The sequence below is a fragment of the Populus alba genome, chromosome 17 (genome assembly GCF_005239225.2).
Source record: "Populus alba chromosome 17, ASM523922v2, whole genome shotgun sequence".
NCBI lineage: Eukaryota > Viridiplantae > Streptophyta > Magnoliopsida > Malpighiales > Salicaceae > Populus > Populus alba.
The window spans coordinates 2,137,267-2,162,292 of record NC_133300.1 but is presented as its reverse complement, the minus strand read 5'-3'; the positions used below and the strand labels follow the sequence as shown (position 1 = coordinate 2,162,292).

At 36.3% G+C, this 25,026-nt stretch overlaps 3 protein-coding genes across 3 annotated transcripts; all 3 read right to left on the bottom strand.

Moving 5' to 3' along the window:
• Window positions 1–2,728: 2,728 nt before the first annotated feature.
• Window positions 2,729–6,944, bottom strand: LOC118032442 (putative disease resistance RPP13-like protein 1). Its single transcript, XM_035037155.2, has one exon. It carries the CDS (start codon window positions 6,914–6,916, stop codon window positions 2,780–2,782), a length of 4,137 nt encoding a protein of 1,378 aa, XP_034893046.2. The 5' UTR covers window positions 6,917–6,944; the 3' UTR covers window positions 2,729–2,779.
• Window positions 6,945–17,294: 10,350 nt separating this feature from the next.
• On the bottom strand, window positions 17,295–18,228 carry LOC118032441 (putative disease resistance RPP13-like protein 1). The gene is made up of 2 exons (XM_035037154.1): window positions 18,034–18,228; window positions 17,295–17,933 (listed from the first exon to the last, which is right to left on the bottom strand). Exons 1-2 carry the CDS (start codon window positions 18,226–18,228, stop codon window positions 17,295–17,297), a joined length of 834 nt encoding a protein of 277 aa, XP_034893045.1.
• A 6,021-nt stretch (window positions 18,229–24,249) lies between these two features.
• Window positions 24,250–24,589, bottom strand: LOC118032435 (small ribosomal subunit protein uS14z/uS14y/uS14x-like). Its single transcript, XM_073406012.1, has one exon. It carries the CDS (start codon window positions 24,492–24,494, stop codon window positions 24,324–24,326), a length of 171 nt encoding a protein of 56 aa, XP_073262113.1. The 5' UTR covers window positions 24,495–24,589; the 3' UTR covers window positions 24,250–24,323.
• Window positions 24,590–25,026: the final 437 nt, after the last annotated feature.

Below are 25,026 nucleotides of genomic sequence, written 5' to 3'. Positions count from 1 at the left end.
TTAGAATAGAAAAAACAAAAAAACAAAACACAAAAACATAAAATAAATATATATTTTACTAAAGGTTTTTAATAAATTTCTATATTTTTAAAATAGAAAATATATTCCTTCTATCTTCACTATCTTTTTCTATTGTGAGACAGTAACCAACCATTAGCCTAGAAATTCTCTTTTTTCTTCCATGATGAAGAGATAAGAAATAGGCTTTACTCAAATTAAAGATCGATGGTCATTGGCTCTCGTGGTGTAGGAACTGCAAGAAATTGCAAGATATTAAAGACCAGAATTGATATAGAGCTGCAAGAAATTTAAAACAATAAGAAGAAGAGATCATATCCTGTGTCAAAGTCGTCGACACATTCTACTAAAAATATATAGTCCTAATTAAGCAAAACAAAACACTGCCATTTTTTTAGTTAAGAAAATACCGTTCCTCAGCACTCTTGTCAATGAAACTATTTTTTGATTAATTTGGAAAATACCACACATAATAAGAAAAGGAAAGGCAGAAGACACATTTTAATTGGATTATCTTTCTCCTGACGAGCATATGCATACTCCACTATCGAATAAAAGCATTGCCAGACAGCACCAACCAATCCAAAATACTCAACAATAGTGCCAACAGGCTCTCCAGGTGCGGAAGTACCGGTCGATGGGCGATGGAAACAGGGCAATAGGCTCATTTTCTCCTTTCGAGCCATGTAAATGAGTTCAGCAGTAGCAAGAAGCAAAGCTACAAATGCCAACACCATGCCAATTGATGCATAACCCAGCTGGTCAAAAACTGCAGATGCAAACTCTAGAATTAAGTTCGTCATCAGCAAAGTCCATCCTGATTTTTCCTATATAAGAAAGTAGTGAGTTATAAACAAGGAAGTTAACGAAACTTCACCAATTCTTAAAAGCATTGTTTTCATAGTTCTTACTCCAGGGCGTGAACTTTCTCCAGCATCCGCTACTTCTCCAATCCTCAGCTCCATAGACAGCATGTTTAACATCAATGTCCTTGGATCGTAGACATTCATAATCAATCTCCTCCAGTATGTCCTCAGCTTCACACACAGCATGCTTAACATCATTAAGCCAGTTCTTCACAGCAGAACTTGTAATCTGCTTCTCCTCCACACCGTCGAGTAGTCCGTTGATGGTATTCAGTGTTTCATTCGAAATGTTATATTATTTATTGATTATATCAAATTTAGTTTTTAAATTTTTAATTACTCTATATATTTTATTTTGAATATTTATTTATCAATTTCATCTCTTAAAATTTATTTTTTATATTAATTTTGGTTCTTATTTTTATAATTGTTATTTGTGTTTTTCTTATCATTTTTTTATTGAAATTTTTTATCTATAAAATTTGATCCTTATTTTTTTTATTGTTACTTATTTTATTTGAAATAATTTATGAAATTTTAATTATTATTATTTTAATTTCTTCATCTTTCATTTTTTTTTTAAATTTGATCTCTATTATTTTAAGTATTATTTATTTTATTTGAGATAATTTATGAAATTATATATTTTTTTAATTTCATTCTCATTCAACCTTTTAATTTGTAAGATTTGTTCCTCATTATTTTAATAAACTTGAGAAAAATAAAACATTAATAAGTTATTTTCCAGCTCATTTTCCATGACATAACCAAACACTGAAAAGTATTTACCAATTTATTTTCTATTACACTATCAAACATCATAAAATAATTCACTTTTTTTTAAATTTATTTTTTTAAAAAAATTACATTCCACCAAACGGGACCTAGATAATTGACTGCTTGCCTGCGAAGCACCGGAGACGACACTTTTCGTCCAACTCTCTCTTTTTAACCATATTAAGGCCTTGTTTGTTTCCAGGAATTCATTTTCCTGGAAATCATTTTCCCTAATTTTCCCATGTTTGGTAACCATCTGGAAAACTAGTCAAAGGAAAGGTAATTCTGGTCAATGAAAAAATAAATGCTTTGTGGCAGGAAAACACTTTCCTTTTCTTATTCCAAGGAAAATACTTTCCTTTACTTACCAAAAAAACACGTGTGGTATCTCCTTCTCTTGTAACCGATCACAGGACCACATGCACCTCATCCACACACCCTATCCAAATAAATCTGCACTTGCCAAAACACATGTTTTATTTTATTTTTATTTTTTATTAATAGAAAAACTCTATTTTGCCCCCCTTTGTGTGTGGCAAATTCAGTTTTCATCCCTTTTTTATTATTATAATGACTACTTTGTTTCTTTTATTTTTTTTCTATTTTCCTTTAGCCTTTTTCTTATTGGTATTTCATTTTCCTTGTTTTTTATTTTTTTTTTTATTTCCTAGTGCTTTAGTAATAACAAATAGAATAGTGAAAATTTTATTCATATGAAAAAAAACATATTTTAAGCTTTTAAAATTAAAAAATATATATTAATAGGTTTTATTTATGAAAAAATTCACAAGGTTATATCTCTATAATATTATATGACATATATAGTTATATTTTATAAAATAAGCTATATATGAATATAAGATATAATAAAAAAATTCATCATTATACTTTTTAGATTTCATTCTTTTTATTGTAAGTGATTAAATATTATATTAAATATTTTATATATATTATATAAACTTAAAAAAAATTAATTTATTAATAAATTATTTTTCAGTTTAATTTTCATAACATAACCAAACATTAAAAAGTGTTTTTCAATTCAGTTTTCATAACACTACCAAACATTGAAAAATAATTCATTTTTCAGGAATTTATTTTCCAAAAAATCTAATTTTCTACAAAACTAAACTGGAGTCTAAACGGAGCCTAGATAAAAGACCTCTAAAGTTACATTGGGAAAGGCCTTCTCCTGGCACAGACTCGAGCTTAGGACAATCCGAGATAATCAATTCGCGAAGAGAGGTGAGGTGCTGACGCCCCATTACAGATTTCAGATTTATCAGACCTGATATTTGAAGAGATACAAGGGAGGAGGGCAGCTTCTCTCCTGGCATGGACTCGAGCTTAGGAGAACTACAGATATGTAATTTACGAAGAGAGGTGAGGTGCTGAAACCCCTTATATTCCAGATCTTCCAAATCCCAGATTTCAAGGTCTTCAAGGGAGGAGGGAAGGGTGCCTTCTTGAAGGGACTCAAGCTTAAGGCTCCTCCTTATCTTCATTTTGCGAAGAGAGGTGAGGTGCCGAAGCTCCTTGTAGTCCCGGTCTTGCTGATCCCATAACTGAAGGAATTCAAGGGAGGAAGGCAGCCCCTGCAACGATTCAAGTTTAGGACAACTCCCGATCTTCAATTTGTGAAGAGAGGTGAGGTGCTGAAGCCCAATGCAGTCCAGAGATTCCAGTTTACAGAGATGAAGGCATTCAAGGGAGGAGGGCAGCGCCCGTTCTGATATGGACTCAAGTTTAGGGTAACTCTTGATACTCAAATTTGTAAGAGAGGTAAGGTGATGAAGCCCCTGGTATTCAAGGGAGGAGGGCAGCACCTGTTCTGATATGAACTCAACTTTAGGGCAACTCTTGATCTTCAATGTGTCAAGAGAGGTGAGGTGATGAAGCCCCTTGTAGTCCAGAGATTCTAGATTTCTGAGATAAAGGTATTTAAGGGAAGAGGGAAGCGCCAGCTCTGATATCGACTCAAGATTAGGGCAGCCCGCGATATACAATCTCTGAAGAGATGTGAGGTGATGAAGCCCCATGTAGTCCAGAGATTCTAGATTTCTGAGATCAAGGTATTCAAGGGAGGAGGGAAGCGCTTGCTCTGATATGGACTCAAGCTTATGGCAACCCTCGATACCCAATACCTGAAGAGAGGTGAGGTGATGAAGCCCCTTGTAGTCCAGAGACTTCAGGTTTCCCAGACGATTGATTACAAGGGTTGTAAGAGTAGAGGGCAACGTCTCCTCGTCAAAAGACTCCACATCGTTCCCAGCAAATCCGAAGCATGAAAGAGAAGGGAGTGCTTGCAAACCACATACCTTGAGTTTGATACAATCTTCAATGCAAAGTGTGTTTAAATTGGAGGGTAAACCTCCTTCAGGAAACGAATCAACTTCTGGAAGTGAGATCAATTGCAAATTCTGTAGGGAAGGGAGGAGGGAATGCATGTTTTCCGGCAACGACTTCAAATATGAGCAACCCTCTAACACAAGCCTTGTCAAATCTGGGGCAGCTAGTCCTCCTTTGGGGAAAGACACCAATTTAGGACAGTGACTGATTGTCAGATGACAGAGAGCAGGGAGAGGTCTCTCGCCTATACAAAGGGATTCGAGATTGGGACAATGTTCAATGGTAAGTGTGGATACCTGGGGTAAAAGGTCTAGCTGGCAGCACTTAAATGAACTACATTCCTCGATTTTGATTTCAGTGAAAGAAGAGGGAACCAAATGACTCATTTGCTCCATTCCCTTTAGCTGGGGATCTCGTCTAAAATGAAGGCAATGTAGATCTGATACCCCATATATACGGCTTTCATCGCCCTCAGGTACATTGATTACGTCGAGCATGGGAGCCTCTGGAATTGAAACCACAAGCTGCGGACATTCTTGAATATAAAGACTCAATAAACAAGGAAGGTGACTAGGCAAGCCATTTGTTAACTTGGGGCAATGTCTTATGCGGAGATCTGCAAGATGAGGGAAAGCACCATCTACATCCGTTTCCCATTCCTGCCATTTTTTCATCCCCGCAAACTTTAATATTTTGAGGGATTTAAATGGCTTCAAAATCAAAGGGTTACTTCCATAGAACTCAGAACCAACTGCCACGACATCATCAAATCCTTCAATATGGAGCTCTTCAAGAGATGGCAGCTGCCCCAATGGTGGTAAAAGGATGCAGTTCTTACATCCATAAAGCAACAGTACTACCATATTTGAGAAAGAAGAGTTTCCAAGCCAGCCTGGAAACGTTGTACCCCCGTAACCAATAATGGCTAGCTCTTTCACATTTTCAGAAGGCTCCAATTTCTCAAGTACATCTCTCTCGTGTGACGTGTCATCCGTACTGCCATCCCACGTCAACCCCAACTCCTCAATCTTCTTCTTACCCTTCAAATTGGCATCCAAAGCATCTTGAGCATTTGCAACATCTCTGAGATTCCGAATAGAAAGTTTTTTCCTTATGTGTGAGAGCTTCCCCAACTCTTTCATGCTAGACCCGCTATCTTTTCCCACGATGTAAGATTCCAAAATTCGAAGCTTCGTGAGTTTCCCCATTTTTGGTGGCATCTCTTTCAAATTTGTCCCTTCAATATCAAGATGTTGTAAGTCGACCAAGTTGGAAAGGTTGGATGGCAACTCCATGAGATGTCGGCACTCCTTTAACAATAAGCTTTGCAAATAGTACAAGGTGCACACACTTTCGGGCAACCTTTCAATAGCGGTGCAAGAAAGGTCCAAGTGTCGCAAATGTTTTAAGTTGCCAATGGAATTGAGCAACTGAGAAGAAATATGCAAACGTTTTAAGTTGCCAATGGATTTGAGCAACTGAGAAGAAATACCTTTTGGATGACATAAAGATAGCATTCGCAAGCGCTTAAGATTTGGCAAGATGTCATTCAGTGCCTCAATATCAACTTCCCTTAAAGTATAAAGTGGAAACAAGGTGCGCCAATGTTGGACTCCATGAATGCTATGAAATATCGGAAGTCCTCCGCCATATGCTGCCGCTGAAGTGATTGATAAATAACGAGTCCTTTCTGGAAGCGACCATGAATGTTCACCCTCCAACCCAGAGCCCGATTCATTAATACCAAGCTTAAAGCAAAATTCTCCTGACACGTATTCAGCTAAATCACTTATGATGTCATGCATGCTGAAATCTGATTGAACATGAAGTGATTGCTGGAAAAGTGACCTGGAGAAAAGATCATCAAAGTATTTTTCACCTATATCTTCCATCTCCTCGACGCGTCTGGACTGGACTAAAAATCCTTGTTCCATCCATTCAGTGATTAATCCATCCTTCTTGAATACATAACCCTTGGGAAATATTGCACAATAAGCAAAACAACGTTTCAGATGTGAAGGGAGATAATAATAGCTCAATGTTAGAGCTGGAGGGATGTTTTCATTCGACAAACCCCACAAACTGTTATTGGTTATCTTCTCCCATTGCTTGACATCTCCTACGGAGTGCAAAAGGCCCCCAAGAGTTTTCGCTGCCAGCGGTAAACCTTTGCACTTTCTCACTATTTCTCTGCCAAATGCTTCCAAGTGTGAGACTGCTCCAGAATTTACACCACTAAATGCATCCCTTGCAAACAACTTCCAGCAATCTTCATCGCTTATTACATTCAAGCGGTGAGAGGAGATGACAGTTTGAGTGACTTTTGCTACATCTTCTTCCCGTGTTGTCACGACAATCTTACTTCCGTGCTCCACATACCGCAAAGGTAGCAGTAATTTATCCCATTCATTGTACTCAATGTTCCACGCGTCATCTAGAACAAGTAGAAGTTTTTTCCCTTTTACTGCCTCCATTAGAGATTCATCTGGTTCTTTGGTGCGGCAAGTACTTGCGTTGATCTTATCAAGAATATCCTTAATAATCCTGGCAACATCAAATTGTTGAGAAGCCCAGACCCAGGCCTTGAGTTGGAAGCACTCATCTACCTTTTCGTCGTTGTAGATAAGCTGAGCAAGAGCGGTTTTACCAATCCCGCCCATGCCCACAATAGGGACCGCACATAAATTTGTGCCATCCGTGTTGTGTTGTGTCAACAAGTGCTCCATTATTGCTTCCTTATCAGCGTCCCTTCCATATACTTGAGATTCATTAACCAGTGGAGTTGTTTTCTCTGACAATAGTCTCCATCCACCAGTACATTCTATGTGGCGCAGATCACCCTTGTGTTTAAGTAAACGTTCAAGCTTCTCAAGGATCTTTTGTAACTCTGCTCCCATCTCTTTCATCCTTCTATTAGCTGGATTTAGACATGGAACCCGATCCCTTACCTGCAATGTGGACTAAATATATGAGATAGAATTCAGGAAAACATTATGATTTTATAATATCAAAACAAAAACATTTTCCTTCTACAGGTCTTTTTCAAGAATTTACGATTGTTGATGCTAACTTAATGTAATTAAGCAGTAAAACTCAAGTTTTTAAAAAGATATTGATTAAATGCCATTAGTTATTTTCAAAGCCCTTACTATATCATATTATTTTTATATATATAATGAAATTAATTTTTTTTTAAAATTAAAAATGGAAAAATAATTTTATTTTCAAAAATAATTGTTTTCAATTTATAATTATGCTAATTAAAAATCAGTGCATAATTCTTGGTGATTATTATATATATAATTGCTAAGAAAATTAATATTTATAATAATGGGTTTTGAATCGTCGTAAGTCCTAATAATTCATCACTAAAATATTGAAAGACAATTCAATTTTGTATCCCTTTTTTTTTCAGAACAAGTAATATCCATTTATGTTCTTATAAAAAATATATAATTTAATTAAAATTGACAAAATTTATATAAATAATTCAGATTTTTAAAATCCAAAGGCCATGTTTAGAAAACTAATTAATAAATGAGAATTTGCAAGCATAATTTCACCACAGACACCAAAAGCCAATAATATATATTAGTTGCTTAAAATGAATACTCTTTAATTAAAACTCACACAAAGACAACAACCATGCCTGAAATTATTTTTATGAGGAAGCAAGGTCTATAAGTGCAAGAACTATATGCTTACCCGATTGCTGTCAGGTCGATCAATGTCCTTGGATCGTAGATCTTCATAATTAATCTCATCCAATATGTCCTCGGCTTCATAGACACCATGTTTAACATCATTAAGCCAGTTCTTCACAGCACGATTTGTAATCTGCTTCTCCTCCGCATCGTCGAGTAGTCCGTTGACAGTATTCAGTGTTTCTTTCAGCTTTTCCAGGAGACCATCGTCGAGCTTGTGGCTTTTGAAGAAGCCCAGAACCTGACGAGAGGCCAACCTGTCGACCAAAACCTGAATGACAGGAGAGAGAATTGATCCTCCGATCAACGCCAGAGCCATGGTGGATTTTTGCAGAGAGGGTGAGGGTGGGAATAAGTGAGAGAACAAGAGAAGTAGAAAGCAGGAGCCTTGGTGGATTTTTGCAAAAGGGTGAGAGTGTGATTCTGTTAGAGAGAATGATAGTAGTAGAAAGCTAATATAAGCCACTGGATTGCATGAAGGGAATACGTAGATTTTAAAGGAAAACAAGAGGCAAGAAAATTATATTAATTATATTATATTGTATTAGCGCTCCACGATTAAGGTACTGGTATTATTGTTGTGTTTTATAGTATTAATAAATTTGTTAATTGAAGAATAAAAAGATAATATATTTGTTTAATACAATAATTTTAAGATTAAATTAAGAAGTTGATTTTTCTAAGAAAAAGTAAAAGATAAGTACATATGAAAATATATGTTAAGTGCGTATTGAAAAGAGTCAAGTTAGTCGACGATAATATTATGGATGCATTAAATATTATAATAGAGGAAATAACAAAGACAGCGAGACCATTTTCATAGTTATTTTTTTTATTTAATTCTATGGAAATTAAAATAAATATTTGAAAGAGTTTGAGTGATTTAAATTTTATATAAAAAAAAATATTTTTGCCAAAATCCTCATCTTCTATTTTTTTTTTCCTATTTTGACTAAACACGTTTTTTATTAATAACATGTTTTTTTCAATTTAAACTTAAAGTAATTAAAATCAATATTCTTAAGAATTCTAATAATTTAAATTCATGAGGAAAAAAAAATATTTCTTTTGTCAAAATCCCCTTCTCCTTATTCATTTGTTTTTTATTTTGAAGAAAAAATGTTTTAGTCGGGTCACACCGGTTTTTTCTTCCCCTGTTTTTTCTCCAACCCGACCTGCTTCCAGCCCCAGGTCGACCCGCCAGACCGGGTTTCAAAACTATGGGTAAAATTATCACATAAATAATTATTATTATTACTAGTTATGTGACCCGCGGCGAATATTTTTATTTTTCATAAAACATTATCTATGTAGGTTTTTCCGATGCATTTTGGTAGTTCAAAAAACATAACAAATCAAAAAGTTTATGCACATATGTAATCAAATAAATTAAGAATTATGTTCGTTAATAAATCAATAAAAAAATATTAATAACACTTAAAAATAAAACTTGAAAAACTGAAAGACAAATGTAGATCAAGATATTAAATCTTGAAAAAAAAGACATTAAATTGATTGAATAAAATAAAAAGAAAAAAATAACATGTAAAGCTACACATATTAAGAATATCATCTAACAATAAATATTTAATATTTTCAAAAATATAATTTATCTATATAAAATATAAAAACCAAACCAAAGATGAACAAAAAAAAACCACTCTGAAAATTAAACACATAACAAAAAAAATTAATATTTTTTAAAAGAGGCCCCTGAACAAAATAAAATAGAGGAGTTTTGGTGTATTTTTTTAGTTTTTAGTTTTTTAACCGGTCACGTCACTTTATTTCATTTCAATTGCATTATTTAAAGTTATATTTTCATGGCAACCATAGTTATCAAACCCAGCCTAGAGGTTGACCCGACTAAGGGGCCGAGTCCCGCATTACATGGGTTGACTCGGGTCAACTCGGAAAAATTAAAAAAAAAAATATTTGAGGTTTTAATATTTTATATGAAAAAATTAAGAAATAATCCATGTGAATATACGCTATACATGCTGTAAACAATTAAGTTTAAAAAATTATTTCAAAAGGTTTTTTATCCCACATTGAAAAGATACTATCTTATTCTTTTAAGTTGAAGTATTTAAATCAAAAAGGTTTTTTATCCTACATTGAAAAAACATTACTTTTGTTCTTATAAACATAGAGTATTTTTATTAAAAGGCTTCAAATCTCACGTTGCAAAAATAAAATATTATTCTAATATTTATATAGTGAACTTTGAAATAAGTTAGTAACTAACTGAAAAATATGAAGAAAAAAAAGGAGGTCTCTCTAGATAGGAAAAAAAAAAACACATTTGAGAAAGAAAGAAAAAAGGTCTCTACTGGGTTTTTGTCAAGTCACCTGAGTTTCAGGTTGACCCTTACTTCAGGCCAATTGCAGACCCAAATATTGAACGAAACAAACTTGGTCGAGGCCTCAGGTCACCCAGAAAAAATTTAAAAAAAATATTTGATGTTTTATTAATTTATATAAAAAAAATAAAAAAAATAATTCATGTGAATATATGCTATACATGTTGTAAACAATTAAGTTTAAAATATTATTTATATAGTGAACTTTGAAAAGAGTTAGTAACCAACAAAAAAATATGAAAAAAAAGGGTTTCTACCAAGTTTTTGCTGGGTTACTGGGTTGACCTAGCAGGTCGATCGATTTACTCAGAGTAAATTGTAGGCCTAGAATTTGAATTAAACAAACTCGGCCAACGTTGTTGGGCACCGGACCCAAACTTGGGTCTAGCTGCGAACCAGACCCAATGCTTTTGGGTTTAGCTACCAAGCCAGACACAACAATAATTTTTAACTAAATACAGAAAAGACATTGTTCTTCACAGGCATTATAGTGTTGTCCACAATGCAAACACTCTATATTTACAATATCGTTCATGATGTAATGAGTTTATGTTCACAGTACATGTACGGTATTTTTCCCAAGTATAGTATAATAATAGCAAATTTAAAAAGTGTAATTGTTGGCTTATAAAAAAGACCGATGTTCTTACAAATTGAACGGTTAAATACTTGTGAAAAAATAAAAAAGGAGAATAATTTAAAGATGAACTTCAACTTTTCCATTGATTGAGCTTGTGCCTTTTGAAAAAGCCTCGAACCTCAGGTGAGGACAGCCTGGGGACCAAAACCTCAATGACAGCACAGATAATTGACCTCCACTCAACTCCAGAGCTATGGTGGATCTTTGCGGAAGGACGAGAGTCTCAAAAGGATGGGAGAAAAAAAAAGGAGAAGAAAGCAGAAGCCATGGTAGATCTTCGCGGAAGGTGTGAGAGAGAAGGCCGTGGAAAGCAGAATCCAATGAATTGCATAAAGAGAACAAACATACAGCATTTTAAAGGGAAAAAAAAAAGACATCAATGTGGTAGTCTTTTTTATCAGCATGATTAAGGCATCAAACTTTATTTATTTAGCTAAAATGTTGTTGCTTTTAGCAGCCGCTGCCTCTTTCAGAATTTCAGATTGAGGATTTTATAGCTTTGCTCTTTCAAGTGAAAATTTGTAATATATATATATATATATATATATATATATATATATATATATATATATATATGAAAAAAAAAAAAGCAACAATAATGTATAGAAACTAATGATAGATTATAAAATGATTTTATAATTTTAGCGACAATAGTGTATAGAAATAACGATTCTAATTTGAAGAAAAAAAATAATTTATTTATAGATATCTATCATTCTCAATTAGTGTTTTTTCTTTTTTCCCACTCTCCTTTTCTTATTCCTTTCTAAGCCTTTACTTTAGTATTGTTTCGTGTTAGTTTAGTAACCGCCACAAGCAAGAAGGATTCGACATGTACAGCTGGTAGAACTGCCCGCCATCATCATGGTTCTTTTATTTCAAACACTTACTGATAAATTTACCGATGGTATATGGTTGTCGGTAAATAATGCTATCACCAATAAAATAAAATCCGTCGGTATATTTTAAATAGGAAACTTTTTTTTTTTTCTTTGCGAGCAAATTCCATCTGTAAAACCATCAGCAAATGGTTTTTTTGTGTTTCCGACCAATATAGCAACAAAATGTGAAATTACTGATGAAAAGAAAGCCGACAGATGCGTTCCATCGGTGAAGACATCGGTAAATAAATTACCAATGACCTCGTAATCAGGGGCATAGCTGAAATGATATAACAGGGAGGGCCAAAACTCAAAATATAATTTATTATTAGAAATTTTATCTATTTAAATTAAAAATATATTATATTATACTATATTTAAACATTAAAAATACAAAACTTCAAAATATTTTGCAGGGGCCGGGCCCCTGCCCGCCTCCCCCTAGTTCCGCCGCTACTCGTAATCATACATCAACAGAATATTTTCGTCAATAAAACTGTGAAATCTTGTAATGTCCCTCCAATCCATGATTTTGACTAGCTTGTTCTCTAGAGTTAAATCCTTAAACGAGAAGATTGCAGGATTGGAGAGAAAAGTAAACAAACTATTAACATCTTTACCTTTTCCTCGACCCCAAGAGATGAGGTCTTGGCAAAAGTTTCTGTCCAGTAGCGAGCTGTGCCAACAAAGGTCTGGTTCTCTCTAAGATACTGCAATATCCCATAGATACCAAGTTGATATGTGAAAATATTTAACTGGAAAAAGAAAATCTACTGAAAAGAAACAGACTGAATGCAACTAAATTGCATCTGTGTCAACTAATAAACAATTAGCGAACAACTGATAATTTTAAAAGCTAAAGATTGATCATGTCAAGAACAAATAAGGCAATCCAACAGTTCGTGCAAGTTCAGCTTAGACTGAAGATATATATGCTCCACATTATAGAAAATTTCAAATAGCTTGTGCAACCTATTATTGTCTACAAAGTGTACAAAACCTTAAATAGAAGAATTCAATGACTATGCTCATCTTAAAGAGAAGGATTTAATGAAGATGATTTTATTATTTAATCATGCTGAAAGATTAGATCGCAATCCAAAAGGTTTGTTTTGTTTGTCGCACCCGACATCGCGGCGGCCTTAAAAATTAATTCTTGAATTATGGAAAAAGAACAGATTTCTGACATCGTGTTCTTTTAGGAGAAAAAGTCTTATTTATGGAGTCGCCACCTAGTATTATGGTCACTAGGAACCCTAACTGGTTAACAAAGATTCTATGGTTAAGTCTTTTTTGTCAGCATGATTAAGGCATCAAACTTTATTTATTTAGATAAAATGTTGTTGCTTTTAGCAGCCGCTACCTCTTTCAGAATTTCAGATTGAGGATTTTATAGCTTTGCTCTTTCAAGTGAAAATTTGTAATATATATATGAAAAAAAAAAGCAACAATAATGTATAGAAAATAATGATAAATCATAAAATGATTTTATAATTTTAGCAACAATAGTGTATAGAAAATAACGATTCTAATTTGAAGGGAAAAAATAGTTTATTTATAGATATCTATCATTCTCAATTAGTGTTTTTATTTTTTCCACTCTCCTTTTCTTATTACTATCTAAGCCTTTACTTTAGTATTGTTTCGTGTTACTTTAGTAACCGCCACAAGCAAAGAAGGATTCGACATGTACAGCTGGTAGAACTGCCCGCCATTATCATGGCTCTTTTATTGAATTAAATCTTGTTTATTTTTTTATTTTAAAAATATTTAAATTAAAAATAAAATTTTTTATTTTTTTAAAATTAATATTTTTTAATTATTTTAATAAACTATATCAAAAATAATTTTTAAAAATTAAAAATATATTTATTTAAAACGACAATAGGGTTATTTCAATTTTAAAGCAAAAAATTAAAAATTAAAAATTTTATTTTTAAAAAATTAATATATTTTTTAATATTTTTAAATTATTTTAATATATTGTATCAAAAATAATTTTAAAAAAATAAAAATATATTATTTTATAACAGATTTATTTAAAACGACAATAGCGGTTATTTCAATTTTAAAGCAAAACTTTCTTCACCAACTATGATTTATAGTTTTTTGAAAACTTCTATACAAGTTTGAGTGCGATCTAACAATCTAATAAAAAATTATAGCTTTTTTAGTTGTTATTTTGATTTGGCGGAACCAGATCTCCACTTGATCCTTAAACTATCTCATCGGTCCGTAAATACATTTGTTAGGTCATAAACGTAATTTGTTTAGGGATCTGCTGCACGAGTTTGAATCGGAGGACCGGTTGCTGAAGAATTTGTTGGTGGTTTGAGACGGAGACACCGCTGCTGCTGGTTCGCCCGGATAGTGGTTGACTGGAGTGAGGGCTGAGTCCGTGGGCGCCGCCGTGCTCAGGCTGAGAGAGACGAGAGGAGGACGGTGACCGGCGGGGAGAGAATCGTGAGGTGCTCTCCGGTTTGGTTTTGAAAGAGAGGGGGTTGTGGGTTTGTTGTGGGGGAAAGGAGGAAAGGCACGGGTCCTCTGATTTTCATCCGAGAGAGGGATGAGGAAGATTTTGGAGGATCTGTGGAGGGGGGGGGTTTGATTCGTGGCTGTTGTGGTGCCGGTGTTCGATTGTGAGGGGAACGGTGATGAGGGAGGAGTGTTTTGGCCGGCGATGGGGTTGTTAGGGTCGGCTGCTAGCAAGAGGGGAGACTCCTTCGGGTGCAGGGAAGAAGGCCGGCGGGAGGAGATGAAGGGGGCACGGCTATTGGGAGAGAGGGGCTGCGGTTGGTTGGTTTTTGTTTGGTGGGGGCTGATCGGTGGTAGGGAGAAGGAAGTCAGCCGGCGGCTGGAGAAAAAAAAAATCAAAAACCGAGGGGGCGGCTGTTTTTGGAGAGGGTTCGGCTGAAGGGGGTAACAGCCGGTTGAGGGAGGAAAAAAATGTCAAGGGTGGGGGGGCGGCTCCCTTGAGAAAAATGGGAGATGATAGGTTTAGGGTTGCTGTATTTTTTTTAGATGTTGTCAAAATTGCCCCCCCTGAATGTGTTGAGGAAACCAGTATTTATAGGCAAAATGTTGCTAGGTTTTTTAACTTGGTCCCTCAACTTCTTTCTTTTTTGTAAATTTTGATTTTTCTTATTTTTTTTTGTATTTTTTGAAAACGAGTAATATCAACGTCGACTCACATGCGGAAAATCAATGATTTTAAAAATGACGCGTGAAACGTCAAACGCGTTTGAAAATCTTTTAACAATTTAAATTCTTTTTTTTAGACGACGTTGAAAATGCTAAAATGACGAAAATATATAAAAAAACATATTTTTGGATTTTCTTTGTTTTTCTCAATTTTTTGGATTTTTTTGAAAATATATCAAAACATGGGTCAAAAATTGGGTAGCAACAGATGCCCCCTCTTTACAATGCTTACGAAGCAAAACTCCTCAAAATTTTGCATAGTAAGCTTTGTAAAGAAAACAAAAGGAAAATGATTTCATTATCTTGGGCGACCTGCCTACACACTCACACTGATCTGTTTTCAGGGGCGACCTGCCCACGCATACTCACTCTGGTCTATTTTCACGGGCGACCTGCCCACACGTACTCACTCAAGTCTATTTTCACGGGCGACCTGCCCACACATACTCACTCTGGTCTATTTTCACGGGCGACCGACCCACACGTATTCACTCAAGTCTATTTTCACGGGTGACCTGCCCACACATACTCACTCAAGTCTATTTTCACGGGCGACCTGCCCACACATACTCACTCTGGTCTATTTTCACGGGCGACCGACCCACACTCTCCCAATGGTCTATTTTCACGGGCGACCTGCCCACACATTGGGTTTACCTGAGATCCCATCTGGCGACCTCATTCAACTGGAACGAAAATATTGTGTAACTCGGTTAACCTGAAATCCCATCTGGCGATTCCCTTTAACCAAAGCTACATGAGATCCCATCTGGCGACCTCATTCTAGTCTCATTGTACGGGTGACTAACCCTAGAAAAATGCTGGTCTCATTGTACGGGTGACGAACCCTAGTGCTGCTGGTCTCATTGTACGGGTGACGAACCCTAGTGCTGGTCTCATTGTACGGGTGACGAACCCTAGTGCTACTGGTCTCATTGTACGGGTGACGAACCCTAGTGCTGGTCTCATTGTACGGGTGACGAACCCTAGTGCTGCTGGTCTCATTGTACGGGTTGTACGGGTGACGAACCCTAGTGCTGGTCTCATTGTACGGGTGACGAACCCTAGAAAAATGCTGGTCTCATTGTATGGGTGACCGACTCAAAGAAGAATGCTGGTCTCATTGTATGGGTGACCGATCCATGTGGAAAGAATATGAAAAGGTGGTCTCGTTGCGATGGGCGACCTACCCAAATAGAAAGAATGTGATGTGCGGTCTCATTGTAATGGGTGACCTACCCAAAAAATAGAAAAAATATGAAGTGTGGTCTCATTGTAATGGGTGACCTACCCAGATGGAAAAAATATGATGAAGTGTGGTCTCATTGTCATGGGTGACCTACCCGGATGGAAAAAATATGAAAAACGCGGTCTCATTGTCATGGGTGACCAACCCAGGTGGAAAGAATGTGAAAAAATGGTCTCATTATGATGGGTGACCTACCCAGATGAAAAGAATATGAAGTGTGGTCTCATTGTAATGGGTGACCTACCCAAAAATGTTGGCGAGGGCTCAAAGGCGCACTCGAAATGAGGTAGGGTTAGAAAACGCGCTACCTGGGAAGTGAGGGCTCAACGGCGCACTCGAAATGAGGTAGGGTTAGAAAAAACGCACTACCCGAGATGATGGCTCAAAGGCGCACACAAAAAGAGGTGAGAGCTCAAAGGCGTACTCAAAATGAGGTAGGGTTAGAAAACACACTACCCAAAAGATGATGATGAAACGCCGACATGATAAATGTTAAAAGCAATGCATTATGATCAATATGCATGTATACTTACCTGAGAAAAATAGGTCCCCCTTTCTTCATGATGTCTCTTCTTTCTCAAAAGTTGGAGTGTTGGCAGTGGACTTCGATGGCTTTTTCGCTCTTGCTTACTCCAATCATCTCTTGTGATTTTTACCTATCACCATACTTCTTTGTCCTCCGCCCCTTTATCTCAAGGGTTGCCAACTTTGCTCGACATTTTCTTAGAATGGGAATCTTGGAGCCTGCCCTATCATATGTTTCTTTATTGCTCCCTAGCTTGATCATGCCCCCAAGTATTCAATTCGGGTTTGTGGACGAGGCTATGTGAAGGAAGGTTTGACAAGGAGTTGTTTTCATGCAGAATTTTTGAAATTCCAAAGTTATTCCAAACACAGAAATCATTTTGACATCGATTCAAAGCAAGCTCGTTCTGAAGAAATTCAAGTGTTTCCTATGGAGAGGTTATCAGAAGTGATGAAAACGTAAAACGAATATGAAGTGGCATCTGGTTTGTCAGAAAAGATTTACATTTCAATTTGAGGGTTATTGAGAACCGAGGTTCAAAGCATTTATTTTATTTGCATGAATAATGATTTGATTCACATGAGAAAGCATTGCCTACCGATCCAGATTGCTTGCCTTTGATCAGAAAGGGCTTGATTAGGCACGTAATGTAGGCTTGGGCTCTTGGCTATGAAGAAAATGATATTTGTAGGCTCAAAAGGTGTTTAAGGGATTTGAAGACTAAGGATCACTTGTGCTGCAAAAGTGGCATCTGAAATATGAATATGGCTGCAAAAGTGAATATGGCTGGAAAGGTGAACTGGAGAAAAGATCACCAAGTGAATATTGCTGGAAAAGTGACTTGGAGACAAGATCATCAAAGTATTTTTCCCCTATATCTTCCATCTCCTCAACGCCTCTGGGCTGGACTAAAAACCCTTGTGCCATCCATTCAGTGATTAATCCATCCTTCTGGAATACATAACCCTTGGGAAATATTGCACAATAAGCAAAACAACGTTTCAGGTGTGAAGGGAGATAATAATAGCTCAATGTTAGAGCTGGAGGGATGTTTTCATTCGACGAACCCCATAAACTGCTATTGGATATCTTCTCCCATTGCCTGACATCTCCTACGGAGTGCAAAAGACCCCCAAGAGTTTTCGCTGCCAACGGTAAACCTTTGCACTTTCTCACTATTTTTCTGCCAAATGCTTCCAGGTGTGAGACTGCACCAGAATTTACACCACTAAATGCATCCCTTGCAAACAACTTCCAGCAATCTTCATCGCTTATTACATTCAAGCGGTGAGAGATGGCAGTTTGCGTGACTCTTGCTACATCTTGATCCCGTGTTGTGACGACAATCTTACCTCCGTGCTCCACATACCGCAAAGGTAGCAGTAATTTATCCCATTCATTGTACTCGATGTTCCACGCGTCATCTAGAACAAGTAGAAGTTTCTTCCGGCCCTTTTACTGGCTCCATTAGAGATTCATCTGGTTCTTTGGTGCGGCAAGTAGTTGCGTTGATCTTTTCAAGAATATCCTTAATAATCCTGGCAACATCAAATTGTTGAGAAGCCCAGACCCAGGCCTTGAGTTGGAAGCACTGCTCTACCTCTCTGTCGTTGTAGATAAGCTGAGCAAGAGTGGTTTTACCAATCCCGCCCATACCCACAATAGGAACCGCACACAAATTCGAGCCATCGGTGTTGTGTTGTGTCCATTATTTAAATACTTCAATTTAGAAAAATAAGATAGTATCTTTTCAATGTGAATTAAAAAACCTTGTGAAATAATTTTTTAAATTTAATTGTGTACAACATGTATAGCCTATATGCATATGAATTATTTCTTATTTTTTCATATAAAATATTAAAACCTCAAATAATTTTTTTTTAATTTTTCCTGATTGACTCGAGTCAACCTGTGTAAACCAGAACCTAGCCCCTTAGTCGTGTTAACCCCTAGGCTGGGTTTGATAGCTATGGTTGTCATGAAAATATAACTTTAAATAATGCAATTGAAAAAAAATAAAGTGATGTGACTGGTTAAAAAATCAAAAAAATAGATAAAATCTTCTCTCTTTTATTTTGTTTAGGCCTCTTTTAAAAAATATTAATGCTTTTGTTATGTGTTTAGAGACAAATTTATGGACACTAAAATCAACATTTTTTGTTCTCGAAATACAACTGAACAAAATACTTCTTTTCTTATCTAACGGCTTTCTCCTATACTCGTAACATCAAGGAATTGACATGTGAGGAAAATGAAGTTTTAGAATTAAATATAAATAGCTAAAACTACAAGAATAAAAGAAAAAACTTAGGAACCCAAATGAACTTTTATGAGAATTTCAAGGACTAAAACTCAATATTTAGAAAGTGAAACGAGTGGGAAATGAAGTTTACAGCTAAAATGTAAACACATAAAACTACTAGGTTCAAAAATATTTTTTTGAAAAAAAAAAACTTCATTTGGTATTACTCTTAGAAGGTATTTGGTATAAGGCTTAAAAATATAGGTGAAATTATCACATAAATAATTATTATTATTATAAGACCAAATTTAAAAAGTGTAAATGTTGGTTTTTAAAAAATGACTGATGTATTTACAAATTGAACAATTAAATACTTGTGAAAAAAAGAGAGAGAGAATAATTTAATAATTAACTTCAACTTTTCCATTAATTAATTAAGATCTAAAAATCCAAAAATTATAAGTTTCTAATATAAAGTTAAAAATTTTACATATATTATAAAAAGATATTTCATAAAATTCTATTTTTTTTTATATAATTCACAATCCCTCATTGCAAGACTTCATATGTTGAAAACATTGTAGGATCTTCTCATTATCAACACTTTCAAATATATCTTTTTTGATATAAGTAACCAAACAATCATTAAACAAATCATCCCCAATTCGATTGTGTAATCGACTTTTAGCTAATTTCAACCCTGAAAATATTATCTTTACTGATGCAGTAGCCATTAGTAAAATTAATGCTAATTTTATGATGCAATATATGTTAATTATTAAATTTATTACTTTTATACTAAAACATGTGGGATTTTCACTGTGTATTTGTTACTATACAAAATTTTGTTTTTTTTATGGCAGTCGGACCCAAGATGCTGGGATCTGGCATGATTGCCAGACCCAATCACCAGACCCTAGGTCTGGCAGCCATGCAAGACCCAAGCATGGCCGCCAAACCCAAGTCTTTAAGGTTCGGCTTGGCCACAAGACCCAAGTGTCTTGGGTCTAGCTTGGCCCTCCAGACTAAAGAGATATGGGTCTAGCATGGCTACTGTTGCTACCCAATTTTTGACCCATGTTTTGATAAATTTTCAGAAAAATCCAAAAAATAGAGAAAAACATCGAAAATCCAAAAAAATACTTTTTTTAATATATTTGTGTCATTTTTCGCATTTTCAGCGTCGCCTAAAAAGAATTTAAATTTTTAAGGGTCTTTCAAAAGAGTTCGACTTTTCACGCGTCATTTTTTTAATCATTAATTTTCTTCATTGAGATATTGCTCGTTTTCAAAAAATACAAAAAAAAAATCAAGAAAAATCAAATTTACAAAAAGAAAGAAGTTGAAGGATCAAATTTGAAAACCTAGCAATATTTTTGCCTATAAATACTGGTCTTCAACTCACACAAAAAGGGGGGCAATTTTGAAACATTAGAAAAATTTAAAAAAAAATCCTAAACCCTAAAAAAAAAGCCAAACATAGCCGCCGCCCCAACACTTGGCCTCTCCTTTTTCCACATCGGCCAAACAGCCGCCCCCGGGCTTGAATTTCTTCTCCCCCCTCAGCCGGTTGATTATCCATCCCACACAAACTCACACAATCTCTCAGCCGTTCCTCCCTCACTCTCCAATCCCCAGCCGGTTCCACCATCTCCCCTTCCCTTTGCCAGAAGTAAAATAGAGCCAAATGCAGCCCCGAACCCCTCCCTTTTGATTTTCTTCTTCCTCAGCCGCCGGACACAAGCCTCACCCTTCAACCTCCCTGCACACAGACCTTCACCTTCCCCGCTCACAGTTTCTCTCCCTTCTCTCTCCAAGCCACAGCCGCCATATTTTCGTCTCCTCCGGTCGTATCAACAGCAATCGGCCAACGAACAGAGCTCATCACAGCAGCAGCCCAGCTCCTCCCTCACAGACCGAACCATCCGGCCTCCCTTCCATTCAGCCATCAGCAACGGCCCCATAGATTCACCGCCGCCCTCTAAACACTACAGCGCCGCCCAACTGCTGGCCATCTGAAGCGAAGGAGAAGAAGATGTAAACAAACGAAAGATCTGCAGTGATGTAGATCTGAAAAGGAGAAGACCGAAACAGATTAAAAAAGAAAAGAAAAATTAAAATCAACTGTCTGTGGTGTTTTTGGTTGCTTTGCAGGTCACCGCCGGCGTAGGGAGACTGAGAAGAAGTCGATCCAGATCCCCCACTGTTTCTGGAGTTTCTTGCGGCGATGCGTGGAGCGACGCGCCACCATTGTTCATGTTGTCCCAGAAGGGCTTCCTAGCACTGTTATGGATTTTTTAAGGGCTATTTTGTAATTTTCAAATTGTAATATTTGTTTAGTTTAAATTTTTATTTGTATTTTGTAAATATGGACGGAAAAAAAAAGGAAAAAGAAAAGAAACAAAAATATAGTAAAAGTGACTGTGTGTTTGTATTTGTTTTATTTTTATATATATATTTTTATGATAAAATTGCAAGGATTAAAGAAGAATTTAATATTTTGATTGGATCATGGTCAAGAATTATTAACTTATACGTAAGTTGTATTTCTAATATCCGATGAAAAGACAATTATTAAAACTTCTTTAACATATCAAATTCGCGAAGTAGCTTACCTTAGGTAGGATGCGTTAAGGGTGCTAATACCTTCCCTAACTACAACCAGTCTCTTACCCGCGATCTCTGACAAGACCAGTACATCGGGTTTCCTAGTAGCCTGCAATCAATTATTAGGTGTCGACTCAAAAATCGCCAGTTGATGCCTCGCGGATTTTCTGACGTGCGACAGCTACCAAACTTAACTGTCTTGGATGTGGCATGACCGCCAGATCCAAGGCTATACCCAATATCTTGGGTCTAGCATGGTTGTTATTATAGTTATCAGACTCCGCCTCGTCCAATGGGTCAACCCAGGTCTTGGGTAACTCGGACCCTTAATTGGGCATGTTTCATTCAAAATACAACTCTCCAAAATCAATATTTTTTGTTCTTGAAATACAACTCACCCAAATACTTATCTTTCCTCTTTCTTTTCTAATGACTTTCTCTCTATAATCACAACATCTATGAATTGAAATGTGAGGAAAATGAAATTTTAGAATTAAATATAAATACCTGAAACTACAAGGATCAAAAATAAAAATAAAAACTGTAGAAACCAAAATGAACTTTTATGAGAATTGCAAGGACCAAAACTCAATAGTCAGAGTGGGAAATGTGTGAGAAATGAAGTTAATGGTTAAAATATAAATATATAAAACTAGGAGGTTCAAAAATATTTTTTTTTTAAATTCATTTGGTATTACTCTTAGAAGGTATTTGGTACAAGGCTAAAAAACATTGGCGAAATTATCACAAAAATAAATTATTATTATTATTATTATAGCAAATTTAGAAAGTGTAATTGTTGGCTTATAAAAAAGACCAATTTAAAAAGTGAAATGACCAATTTCAACGCTGAAAATATTCTCTCTATTGATGCAATAACCACTGGTAAAATTAATGCTAATTTTATCATGTAATATATGTTATTTATTAAATTTATTACTTATATACTAAAACGCATGGGATTTTCACTGTGTATTTGTTACTATGCAATCTTTTTTTTTTTTTTCTAGTTTGGCCATGGCAGTCGGACCCAAGATGTTGGGGTCTGACATGATTGCTAGACCTAATCACCAAACCCTAGGTCTAGCAGCTATGCAAGACCCAAGCATGGCTACCAAACCCAAGTCTCTAAGGTCCGGCTTGGCCTGCCAGACCAAAAAGATATGAGTCTGACATGGCTGCTAGACTCAACTGTCATGGGTCTAACTTGCTCACCAAACTTAAAGGTCTTGGGTGCCGCCAGACCTAAGGGTCTTGGGTGAGGCTCGATCACCAGACCTAAGGCTATTGGGCCTAGCATAGGCGTCAAATCCAAGGTGATACCCAATATCTTGAATCTGGCATGGTTGTTATCATAATTATTAGACCTAGCCACGCCCGACGGGGCAACCTAGGACCCGAGTAACTCGGGGCCTTGATTGGGTCTGTGTCATTCAAAATACAACTCTCTAAAATCAACATTTTTTATTCTTGAGATACAACTTGTCGCACCCGACATCGCGGCGGCCCTAAAAAATATTAATTCTTTCTTGAATTAATTATGGAAAAAGAACAGATTTCTGGCATCCGGTTCTTTTAGGGGAAAATGTCTCATTTGAGGAGTCGCCACCTAGTATTATGGTCACTAGGAACCCTAACTGGTCAATAGAGATTCTATGACTCGGGATTGGTTACGTAAAAGGGAAGATATTATCACCCCTTAAACGTTCTGCCTAAGGCAGACTGCATTGTTGGTTTTGTCTTAAATTGCTAAATATTTATTAATTTATGCTATGATGATTTGTTTATAATATTCCTGACTCTGGCGCCGGTGAATATTCGAGCTCGAATAATTCCAACTCTGGCGTTGGTAAAAATTCGTAGCTACGACAAAAATTAGATCAATATATTTTTTTTATTCCCTACTCTAGCGCCAGTGAATAAATAAATAAATTTATTTTTACGCATGCACATATTTTTTATTTTTCTAGCTAAACAAAATAAAAATACAACGAATAAAAATAATATAAATTTAAACTGGTATTTTTTATTCCTGACTCTGGCGTCAGTGAATAAACCAACAAATTTACATTATTTTTATTTATGCATACACATTATTTATTTATTTATTTATTTATTTTTCAGCTTTTTATTTTTCTATTTTTTTTATTTTTTATTTTTTTGGGGCTGGGCCAAGCTCAGCCCACATGGGCTGGGCTAGACCCAGCCCAGCCTGGTCACTGGCCGCAGGCCAGTGACCCAATTACACCATGCACGCGTAAATCTTTACGCGTGCATCAGCAGCTTCTTTTGCAGATAGCCAAAGAACAGCCCCCCCTAGCTAGTAATAAACCGCAGAACAACGAATCCTATCTTTAATTTTCTTACGCTTTCTTACTGTTTTTCTAGACTATCATGTATCACCTTTTTTTTTGCAAAAAAAAACGGAGAAAGGAATGAACATACCTGGTTCTGGAGAAAATAAAAAGTTGCTGCTGACCTCCTCTGCTACCTGTATTTTTTAACTTCGTCGTTCGGTTGCTCCCCTTCCCTTCCTTTGCTCTCTTCTGCCGGTTCACTTCCTCCTATTTTTGTGTTTTCCTTGTTCTTTCGCTTCTGTTTCTGGAGGCTGTAACTGAGACAGAAGAAGGCGATGGCGCTGAAACTTTTACGCAGAGTCGTTGGTAACTGAGACAGACGAAGATGTGAGGTTGTTGGTCAATAACGCTCCTTTCTTCAATTCTGCCTCTGCCTTTTTTTATTTGGTTTCTCTCTAGTCGTTCTCCTCTCTGGTTCTTCTCGGTGATTGTTCCTCCTGGTATCCTCGGTGCAGCCCTCTGTGTTGTACGTCCTGTTCTCGCTCCCAGTTTTTTTATATTTCAGACAGAGCCTTCAAAAACAGATATCAACGAGTTCTCCATTCAGCGGTACTTGATGAAGCCTATTTCCTTCGCATTGCTGCGGAAGCACTGCCTACAACACATCAGTCCATACTTCCTGATTATCCCATGAGGGTTTCCACACACTCGGCAGGTTTGGGATCCAGGACCGTAGCTCTTGGGATGCGAGTTCCAAATATTTGAGTGGCCCATCTAGTTGTTGTGATCGACGGAGTAATGCCTGACTCGCTGCGCCGCTTTCAAGTGCCAAAAACTCTGAGGAAGAGCTGACGGTTTGGTCAGCTATGCATTGTAAGGAGGCATTCCCTTTCGGCTGCCCTGGCTGGGAATGTCGTTGTTGATGGACGATTGTCAGTTGTGTGGTCTATGGGGGGAAGACAAGACGAGGGTTTCTTCTGGCGACACCGGAGAAAACATGATGTTGGAAGGAGAAGGTGAAGCACTATGCTTTCTTTTTTTTCTTTGAGGATGAGGTGGCTGTGCACAATGATGTTTCCCGTGTGATGTACTCTTTCTTGACGAGGAGTTGCAGCTCCCAGGGGTTGAGATTGAGGAGTGAAAAGTGTCTGATGGGGGAAGAGACAGAGGCCGAAGAAGAAAAGCCAAAGAAGGCTGAAGGGGGCGGCGGCTCGTATAGGTTTCGCCGCCCCCTTTGCTTTATTTTTTTTTTGTCCCTTGATATGTTTTCTCCTCCCCTTTTCTGCTTTTTTTTTTTTTTTCTGTA